The 9,809-nt window shown below is 53.5% G+C and overlaps 2 protein-coding genes across 2 annotated transcripts; one reads left to right on the top strand and one right to left on the bottom strand.

Moving 5' to 3' along the window:
* Positions 1-173: 173 nt before the first annotated feature.
* On the top strand, positions 174-3,863 carry MRPL27 (mitochondrial ribosomal protein L27). The gene is made up of 4 exons (XM_059486055.1): positions 174-218; positions 1,625-1,747; positions 2,470-2,537; positions 2,955-3,863. Exons 1-4 carry the CDS (start codon positions 197-199, stop codon positions 3,159-3,161), a joined length of 420 nt encoding a protein of 139 aa, XP_059342038.1. The 5' UTR covers positions 174-196; the 3' UTR covers positions 3,162-3,863.
* On the bottom strand, positions 3,853-9,561 carry LOC132082049 (uncharacterized). The gene is made up of 5 exons (XM_059486103.1): positions 9,396-9,561; positions 8,831-8,952; positions 6,878-6,976; positions 6,261-6,425; positions 3,853-4,867 (listed from the first exon to the last, which is right to left on the bottom strand). Exons 1-5 carry the CDS (start codon positions 9,559-9,561, stop codon positions 4,721-4,723), a joined length of 699 nt encoding a protein of 232 aa, XP_059342086.1. The 3' UTR covers positions 3,853-4,720.
* Positions 9,562-9,809: the final 248 nt, after the last annotated feature.

Genomic DNA, 9,809 nt, shown 5'->3' with positions numbered 1-9,809 from the left:
CGTCCCCTCAGGGGCACCAGAGCCCGCCTGAGGGGAAAGCCCGCGCCGGCCGCTGGTTGGCCCGGAGGCGCGTGCAGTGGGCGGCGATTGGTCCGAACGCCAGCGAGAGCGCGCGCTCGGACCAATCGCCGCCCAGCGAGCGCGCGTGCGCGTCGCCTTGCCAGCGGGCGGAGGCGGGGAGAGCGGCGCCAGCAAGATGGCGGCGCTGGGACGGCTGTGTGAGTGAGGGCAGTGAGGGCAGTGCGGGCAGCGCGGGCCTGTGGCAGCTCGTTACCCTCTGAGGGCGGGAGCGGCGGTCTGGCCTTGGAGCGGGAGGGATGAGCTCGGGACAAGGTGCCCCAGGGAGGTTACCCCGCGCGACGTCGCGCCCCTGGTGGGATGTCACCACCGATAGCGTGAGGCCGAGGCTTTCGCTTTTGCTTGGAGCTGAGGCGGAGCTGTGGTGATGGCGATGGGCGGGTTTGTGTATGTGAAACTGTAGCTATGCTTCGTTTTGTCTGATTTCCTACAAATCGTCAAGTCCCGAAGGCTTTACTTAGTGGGTCATGTCCTGAAATTAATGGGGGTTTGTACCCTTTCCTCAACAGTATTTCTTAGAATTATGGACAAGTTTGGGTTGGAAGGAACCTTAAAAGTCATCTTTTCCAACTCCCTGCATGGGCAGAGATGCTTTCCATTAGAGCAGGTGCCCTATCCAGCCTGTGCTTGAACACTTCCAGTGGTGGGACATTTCCAGCTCACTGAGTATCCGTGATGAATTAGTTAGGATAAACGAGTGGTTTTGATCAGGTTAAGGAAACAAGATAACCTCTGTTCTGCACTAACCTGCTGCTTAACGGGCTAAATAGAGGGATTCAGAAAAATCAGGTTTGTCTCCTACCTGCATAAGAGGTGGTACTGAAGAGATTTTGGGTTGGGGGGAAACTTAAAGATCACCCAGTTCCTACCCCCTGCCATGGGAAGGGACACCTTTCACTAGACCAGGTTGCTCCAAGCCCTGTTCAATCTTAAACACTTCCCTGAAACTGGGAGGATTAATGAAAAAAACTGTGCTTCAGACTCCCTTTTAGCCACTCCCAGGGCTCTGTATTCCTTCTTAGAGCCTTTAATCATAGAATTACAGAATCATTTTGTTGGAAAAGACCTCCAACAAGTCCAACCTTTATACTCCTTCTGGGTAGTCCTCAGACTGTTTCTAGCTGGTCATAGATGTTTATATATTTTCCTCATTTGTAAGATTTCAGGGTGTAACTGTGTGAGTGCCATTTGGTCAAAGGGGAAACTGAAACAAATCACAACCCATCTTTTCTCAAAGCACTGTAAGAGCAATCCACAGCAAGCAATGACACCTGTGCTGCATTTTACAAAAATGAAACAGAAATTTGTGCACATGATTTAACATGCTTGCTGAGAGTTTGATTCTTACCTGGGCAGCAGCAGCATTTGAGATGTGGCCTTTTTTCAAGGAACTTAGGCCATTTTGGTCTAATTTATCTTGGAAGTACTTTTTGTTTCTCCCAGGGCTTTCCTTTGCCTTTAATTTTAAAGCCTGTCTTCCTTTACATCTGACAGAAGGAATTATGTATGATAGTTTTTCCAGCTGATGTTCTTTCTCCTAACCTAGTTCTGACCACTCACCAGCCAAGCCTGGTTGCTGTCAGATGGGCTTCTAAGAAAAGTGGGGGCAGCTCGAAAAACCTGGGTGGCCGCAGCCCGGGGAAACGCTATGGCTTCAAAAAAGCCGAAGGTAGGTCTCAGTATCTTATTTGCATTTCACTGGGTCGTTCACGGCTTCTCTCCCTGATATGTGTCAGTTGTTGAGTGTTTCAGGAAGAGGTGGGCAGGGCACTTTTCCAGCAGAGAGAAGGGGAGGATCAGTGAAACCTCCTGATCAAGGGTTGGTGGTGGGAGGGCAGGGTGAGTCAGCTCCCCCCACCGCGAGCCCGCCGGCTGCCAGCCAAAATTGCCTACAGAAAATGTACTTTGGTTCTAATTGGCCTCTCCAGAGAGCCCAGGAGGAGGGAACACTGTGAGACACCTCGTAACTGCACTGCACTTTCCCCCCACACTGAGTGGAAAAACTGAGCATTTCCAGTGTTTACAAAGGAATTACAAAGCTTAGCAGAAGCCAAAGTGCAGATTCTTGCAGTTGAGTGCTTAATAATTACTAGCTTTGCTGATGGAAACATTTCAATGTAAATGTAGTAAAACAAATGCCTTCAGCAGCCAGAAAATGCCCTGTACCCTAGGAGCAATCTGTTCAGAGATTTGACTTTTTGCCACGGTCTGTCCATTGCCCTTTTATTTCCTGCTAACATCATTTTCGTTCAGATGCTTTTAACATTTCAAGTAATTTTTCCTTAGAAAATGCCTACAAAAGCTGGGATTTGTCAGTCCCAGAATCATTTGTGTTCTGCCAGGGCTCTGGGAGCTCTCTGTCTGCAGCCTGGCCGTGTCCCTCTGTTGCAGGTGCCTTTGTCCACGCAGGGAACATTTTGGCCACGCAGCGCTTGATCCGCTGGCACCCCGGCGCCCACGTAAGGCCTTTCTCTCTCTTTGGGTCTCAGGGAACAGCAGCCCCCCTGAGCCCCACACTCACTGCTCCTCTCTTTCAGTCTCATTCTCAATGCTCATCCCTGTGTTGTGTGGTGTTGGTCACAGAGCCTCACCTGTGTTCGTGGGACTCAGGGAAGGTCTGCAGCGATTGCTGTCCCAGAACACTTCTGTGACCTGACTGGGCACTTGTGCTTCAGGCTGGAATGGGTGTCTCATGTCTCATACTGAGCACCATTGCAAACTGGTTGCTGGAAGCAAGTTGTGTGGTTTTATTTTAAAAAAATAAAGCAACAGATGCTGTTGAAGCCAGGATATCAAACAAGGCAGACCAATGATCAGATCTGCTTTAGTTGTGGATGTCCAGCCTCTCCTTTCTAATGCTCCTCATCCTCTCCCAGGTGGGGATGGGCCGGAACAAGACCCTCTATGCCCTGGAGGATGGCATTGTGAGATACACCAAGGAGGTCTACGTGCCCCCACCCCGCAGCAGCGAGAGCAGGGATGTGATCTGCCAGCTGCCCAAAGGAGCAGTCCTTTATAAAACTTTCATCAGTGTTGTCCCTACCACAGAGGTAGGAAGCTTCAAACTCGTCAACATGCTGTGAACCTGCTGTGTCACCTGGGCATGGATGGGAAGGACAGACCACTACAGCTGTACTGGCATCTGAGGACAAGAGTGGCTCTGAAGATACCAGTCTAGGACTTGGTTTTGTTCCTGAAGTGCCTGTGATCTGTGTTCAGGCACTGAGATCACCTGCTGGCATTTTTATGAGTGTTTAATAAATGCTGTGGGGCAGCTGAAGGTCTTGGCTGCTCATGGAATGTGTTACCATGGTCATGTAGTATCTGGAGAGCCTGGTCTCTTGTGCCATTGGATGAATTCCCTGTACAATCACTCTTGTCTCAGTACTTGTCCTGCTAATAATTCCCTCTATTTTTGCTCATTTTTAGTCATTACTGTTCTATTTGTTCCTTAATTCACAATACTACAGAACAGATTTCCACATGCACCTATGCTGTGTACCTGGAAGCTGGATTTTTTTGCTCTAGCTCACTCACCTCAATGTTTAACTTAAATATCTGAGTGTGCCATTCACTGGCCATGTGAGGCAAGTTCTCAGGCCTAATTCTAACTCATTGCTGAGTTCAGGGGGCCTGGTAAGATGCCCAAATCTGGACTAGTATTTGAAGCCTCAGCAGCTGGAGGTGTATGATAAAGCATCATCCAGGATACTCATCCTTTTGAGTCATTATGTGACATTTTTGTATTGCTCAAAATAAAGGAGCCCCAATGTGTTGTGCCCAAACTGATCTCATTTTATCTACAGGTTTGTAAACAATTTTAAACATTGACTCTGCAGTAGAAAACAAGTTATCAAAATCAGTAATGTAAGGACACTGGTGTTGACATTATTTAGACAATTCCTCTGCTCTGCAGAAGACCAGGTGAACTGGGTCAGCCACATGTGTCCACCTGTGCTTCACATCTTCATGTAGACCTCCAGCTGTTCAGTCCGTGCATCTGTCCTTTCCCTGTCTGCAAATCCAGTCCCATGGTTCACCTTGGTGGTCTGTATTTGGGTATAACCCATGGAACCTCTCCAGATCCACGTGTGGGCTCTGTACAGAGCTGTTGCCAGCCACAGAGGCTGTTGGTGCCAGAGCATGCAGCAGTGCTCCAAAGCACATCCCTTGTGCCACTCACAGGTGAAGATTTCCATCTGGCAGGTAATCCAGACACAGTAAAGCACTTGATAACCTAAGAAACAGGTGAAGCAGCACAATACCACCAGTGCCTGAGGTCTGATCCCTTGTACAGCCAGCAGTGCTGCCTCACAGAGGTGTGAAATGCTGCTCCTGAGGAGCTCTGGCCCAGCAGACATTCCCCTTGGCTTTGCCCTGTGCAGCTCCAGCAGCTGGACCTTTGCCTTTGGTGTTTGCCAGAGTGAGCAGATGTCCCTGGTTCCTCTGCTCAGTGCAGTGCCCAGCAATGGCTCTGTGGTTGTTCTTGTGCTGCAAGGAGGATGGCTGGGTTGGTCTTGCCTGTGTTTCAGGTGGTTGTGGATCTGGGTGAAGGTTTGGCCATTCACTGTGGAGGAAAATGGAATCCCAGGCACTTCAGCTGCTGCCAGCACGGGGAGCAGCAGGACACTGAGGCCAAGGCTTACACCGCGGTGTTGCGCTGAGTTTGGTAGCTCAGGGGGGCATGGAAAGGCTCTGGAACACCATGTCTGTCCAAGGTCTCTGAGCTTATTCCTGTTCCTGAGAAAGCTGGAGGATGCCTCAGAGCATGCTCATAAGGAGGTGGCATCTATTGAGGAGAGAGGAAGAGCATTACAGCAGATCAGAAATAACCAGATTATCCCACCTCTTCTTACAGAGCAGATGAAAATGCTCACAACTGCCAGCAGCCTGAAATGAAACCCCCACAGGCCCCCAGCACAGCCAGCTGTAGGCTGGGGAACACCTGGGGATGAGAGCATCAGTCTGGAACATGGCACAAACTGCTGAGAGACACATTCTCACCTCACACTCTGCCAGGTTCCTGCTCTTCCCTGTTCCCTTTCAAGGACTTGGCAGAAGGCCAGAACAAATTTGACTTTTGTTGGGAGAGGGCTGCACTTGTTTTCCCTTGACTTAATAAAAATGACTAGGATTTACACAAGTACCTACAAACCAGGTGTTGTACCCAGGTTTTGGCAGCAAGTCTCACTGCACAGAGAGAGGAACCTCCAGGCCTTGTCACATTTCTTTTGGCAGAGCTGTGCTAGCTTTCTCCCCACAGGTGACAAGAAGTGGCATGATGATGTTGTGGGAAGAGCTTTCAGTGCTGTTCCTAAAATACTTATCTTTGGAGCTTTACTCTCCTGTGGCCTCAATGCCCAGGTTTCATAGAATTACAGAATGGTTTGGGGTTGCAAGGGACCTTAAAGACCATCCAGTTCCAACCCCTGCATGGGCAGGGACACCTTCCACTATATCAAGCTGGAACTTTTCAGGCATTAGAAATAGCTCCAAACACTGAGTGGCAAGGGCTACCTATGCCAGGCTTTATGGTACAGCTTTAAGAGCTCAAAATCCAGGTAAATCAGTGAACTTTTAATGCTTTACTCAGGGTTTCAGAAGTTTTTGTTCTGCTTCGGACAATGAAGTCTCTGAATGGGAGCATATCAGGAGGCTGCCACAGGACCTACTTGGCAGGATGCACTCACTTTTCCCTCTTACATTGCGGGAGTGCAAATCTTAAATATCGTACCAAGCAAAGCCTCCTGCTCATAAATAAGCCATAAACATTTGAAGGTAATACCAAGGCACGTCCCCAGGAGTGTCCTGCAGGGAGAAGGAAGCAAGAACCCATTAAAGCCTTAGAGATCCAAAAATAACACTCCCAGCCTGGACTTGTATGGAGCAGGTGATCTGAAGAGCCTGCCATTTCTCCGTGGGCCTCTGCCCTGCCTCCTGGTACAGGCATTTCTGCAAATGCACTGGGGGAGGAGAGATGGATCATTAACCAGCACAGATGTACACCAAAGGAGCCTCCCGATACACTTTGTGCTCTCCCAGAGATAAAAGCTATCGGGAAGGCAATCACAGAGCACAGAGTCCTCAGCTACCACCAACTGTGAGGCAAGACACAGAAATGAACCACAGTGGTGACTGCCATGGGCTCCTGCCAGCCCCCCACTGCAGGGAGGGGAGCTCACCTCCTGGGATGGCTCTGCCCACAGCCCAAACCTGTTGGCAATCATCTGATGGATTTCCTGCTGGCGATCTTTCTTGCGCACGCTCTCGTAGCTGGGCAGGCGGGGCTGCTCCCAGGACGGCAGCTGGTACGTGCTGGGGGGTCCCACACAGAACAGCTCGTCTCCCTAGAAATGGCCATGCCCAGAAAAGGGTCAGTGTGATGGTGCCTCTCATCACTAGAAGTTTATGTCCTGGTGCAACCTTGAGTTAAGGGTTCAGGGTTCAAAGCTGTAGGTACTTGTAGGCTCCTCTGAACACCCAGAGAGGATATCCACCCTCCAAGGGGGCAATTACACCACAACCTGTGCTGCAGGATCCCAAGCCCCCAGGATCTACCACTGGCACTTCATGCCCAAACCCTTCAGGGCACTGTGGTATCCTCTGCAATATTCCTTCCCTCGACATGCTGCCTTACCCTGGGGTTTTTACATACTGGCAGCACTTCCCAACGTTGAGGGATAGCACCAGAAGATGCTGCCCAGCACCTTTTGCCGCAGGCAAACTCAATAAGCAGAGTCTCTCTCCAAGCCCGTGAGCAGCGCTCTCGCCCAGCTCCCAGCAGGGCCCCTGCCATCACCTGCATGCCCGGGTTCTCAGCGGTGCTCTCCAGCCTTGAGGCTCCACGCTGGGGTCCCACCAGCTGCTGGCTGCTGCTGAAGTAGGGCGGGGGGCGGTCCTGGAATGAGGAGGACATGAGCATAGCCAGAATCCTTCCCATCCTTCCCAGCAGAGAGCAGAGCTCAACCACATCTCATGGGACAGCAAGACCCTGGCAGAGGAAGAGTGGCTCCCTCCTGCAGCTCTCAGTGCTGGCAGCAGCCCCTGCCTGTTGAGTGACACCAAGAGCTCCAGGACATCTTCCCTGGCAGCACAGGGCTGGAGCCAGCTGGAGCAGAGCACAGCCAGAGGGACAGTCTGGGCCCCAGGGCACGGTTTCATTGAAAATCAGCAGAACCATCTCTTTTTGGGGTACAACATAAAACAACCCAACTATTCCGCTGGTGTAGATAAGAGCTCCATCACATGCTCAGGGTTACTGAATTTGTTAGCTCTTATCTACTGAGCTTGTCATTTCAGGATAATGCAGCAAGTAAATCTACAGGGCAATAGTTGTGCTGCTCCCAAGCTGTCTTGCTCCAGTTAAACTGGATTCCCTGTCAAGGTATTGAGCAACAGTGAGCAGAAATCCTGTTCCCAGAGAACAGCCCCTCGAGCCAGAGCCTGGACTTGTGCCATTGCTTTACCTTGTTCTCAGAGAACCCCATTTCTGCCAGCAGAAACCAGCTCAAAGACTCTCAGGGCAACCAGGGATGCACAGGGAGGACGATGAGGATTTACTGTTGCTCTTAACAAGCAAGGAGCTGTTTGTCTTGGCCCTACAGCACAACTACAGAAGCTGCAGGAAAACAGCACCCAACTGTTGGTTCAATAACTCATGAGCAAAACCAGTGCAACTATTCTAGCACAAAATCTGCCTCACACTACAACTGCTTCTCTTTTTCTGAAGGAAATACATTTTATGTTCCCTTTCCTTCCACAATTCTTTGCATCCATCCTTCTGCACAGTCCTTTGCTAAAGGCAAGATGCCTGCTTGAAGTTTCCACCACAGAGCCCAGGGAGATCCCACACTGCCTCAGAGAGCAGCTCCACAGGGCCAGGGAGCAGAGCGGCAGGGCCTGCTCCCAAAGTGTGCCATGGGCAAGCAACAGGAGGGAAGAGAGGGAAAGGAGCTGAGACATCGTGCAGCCTATTCCCACTGTGATTTCTGGTGGGGCTTCTCAGCCTGTGCTGGACTATTAGATTTGCCCTTCATAGCACAGACTAGTGCTATCTCGATCCCTTGCTAGCGAGGCTGAATGTCCACTCTTCTCCCAGGGACTGCAAAGTGGTACCTGCAGCCCTTCCCTCAAAAGCCATCCTCGCAGCTCTGGAGGCTGAGCTTTCCCCAGGCAGTCACTGCCACAAAAGCAACACTGGCTACACACGCTGCTCTTTTTCCATCAGCTTCCCTAGTTGAAAGCAGCCCTAGGAAATTACAGATGCGAGCGAAAGGGCTTTGTGTCTCACTGCTCCTTCCCCAGGAGCTGTGCACAAGAGAGCCAGTTGTCAGGGATGCGGGTGGCTTTGTCTGCCTTGGCCCTCAGCTTCCAGCTCCCTTCCCTGCTGGGCCCCTTCCTATAAAGCACAGCCCGACCCCACACACGACTATGCAGGGGGAGGAGAACCTCCCTCCCGAGCTGTGTGGAGAGCAGGGAAGCCTTTTAGTGTTGGGCCTTGGAGAGAGAACCACAATGGCACAGCCGGGCAGGACTGGGTGGGTGAATGGATGGATGGATAGAGTGGGAGCAAGGAGATGGCAGAGCCCAGCTCTGCCTGGAGGACCCACACCCATCAACAATCCCAGCCAGGCTGCAGGACAGTAACCTGGCGGCGCAGCCCCACAGACTCAGCACAAGGTAACAGGAGCTTGGGGGACAGAGGTGGACTTGTGGGCAGGAGGAAGAGAGGAAGGACTCGGAGGACACTCACATACTGGCTGGGGGTCTGGAAAAGGCGGCAGGAGCAGAGGAATTGGCAGCACATGGGGTCCCGATGGTACAAGAGCAGCAGCAGGATGAGGATCGCCACAATGAAGACGGAGGTGGACACCGCTGCCAAGGGGAGAGGCGAGAGAGCCGGTGTTTCGACGGGCCCGCGGGCCCCCCCCTGCCGCCCGCTCTCGCCCCGCGGCTGACGCTTGGAGAAGTCCCTGAGAAGCCGATTCCACCTGCTGCCCGTCTCAAGAGCGCTAAAGCCCCTTTCTGCCCAGCATCTCTCTCCCTAGCAGACGGTGAACGACCTGCAGAGCCAGGAGGGGCTCACCCCATCCTGGACCGCGGCAGCAGAGACCGCTCCGCGGGGACCCGCACCGGCACCCACCGCCTCTGGCCCGGCGCTCTCGGCTCCCTCAGCAGCACGGCCGGGCGCCGGTTCGCCAGTGTTGCGGTCTCCCGGGAGCCCGCGGCTCCCCCCCGGCCCAGCCGCGGATCCGCGGAGCCCACCCGCCCCCCCAGAGAGCGGGACCCCCCGGATTAGGAGCGGCTGCTGCAGCGACCTCTCCCCCGTCCGTCCGCAGGTATCGCCTCGTCGGCACAGCCCGGGAGGCACCGGCAGAGGCCGATCCCGCCCGGCGGCCGCCCCCGCTTCGCTCCCGGCACCGCCGGAGCCCCCGCCCGCCACTCACTGGCGGCGATGACGATGGCCAGGACGTTGTTGTCCATGCTGGCGCTGGCGGTCGCGGTGTGGCCCGAGGCCTCCGCGGGCTGCGCCATCCCGACCCCGCCGCCAGCCCCTGCCCGCCGCCCGCGCTCCACAGCCCGCGAGGGGCGGGCCGGGGCGGGGCCCGAGAGAGCGCGCTCGGCCGCGGCGCTCCCGGGGCTCCCCCTCCGGACTCGCGTCGGGGCCAGCCCGGCTCAGCCGCGGTGCCCCGGCCTCGTGGCGCGGTTCGCAGAGTCCCGCGGTGCCGGCC

The sequence above is a fragment of the Ammospiza nelsoni genome, chromosome 19 (genome assembly GCF_027579445.1).
Source record: "Ammospiza nelsoni isolate bAmmNel1 chromosome 19, bAmmNel1.pri, whole genome shotgun sequence".
Classification (NCBI taxonomy): Eukaryota; Metazoa; Chordata; class Aves; order Passeriformes; family Passerellidae; genus Ammospiza; species Ammospiza nelsoni.
The sequence above is the reverse complement of the archived record's forward strand: the minus strand, read 5'-3'. Positions and strand labels throughout refer to the sequence as shown.

Excerpts from the sequence above, each read along its gene's own strand:
- MRPL27 (XM_059486055.1), top strand. The coding sequence starts at position 197 with ATGGCGGCGCTGGGACGGCTGT. Across the intron at positions 1,748-2,469 it reads TGGCTTCAAAAAAGCCGAAG|GTGCCTTTGTCCACGCAGGG; the intron begins GTAGGTCTCAGT and ends CCTCTGTTGCAG. Across the intron at positions 2,538-2,954 it reads GCTGGCACCCCGGCGCCCAC|GTGGGGATGGGCCGGAACAA; the intron begins GTAAGGCCTTTC and ends ATCCTCTCCCAG.
- LOC132082049 (XM_059486103.1), bottom strand. The coding sequence starts at position 9,561 with ATGGACAACAACGTCCTGGCCATCGTCATCGCCGCCAGTGAGTGGCGG. Across the intron at positions 8,953-9,395 it reads TGCGGACGGACGGGGGAGAG|CGGTGTCCACCTCCGTCTTC; the intron begins GTCGCTGCAGCA and ends TCCCCTTGGCAG. Across the intron at positions 4,868-6,260 it reads GGGCAGAGCCATCCCAGGAG|ATGCCACCTCCTTATGAGCA; the intron begins GTGAGCTCCCCT and ends TCTCCTCAATAG.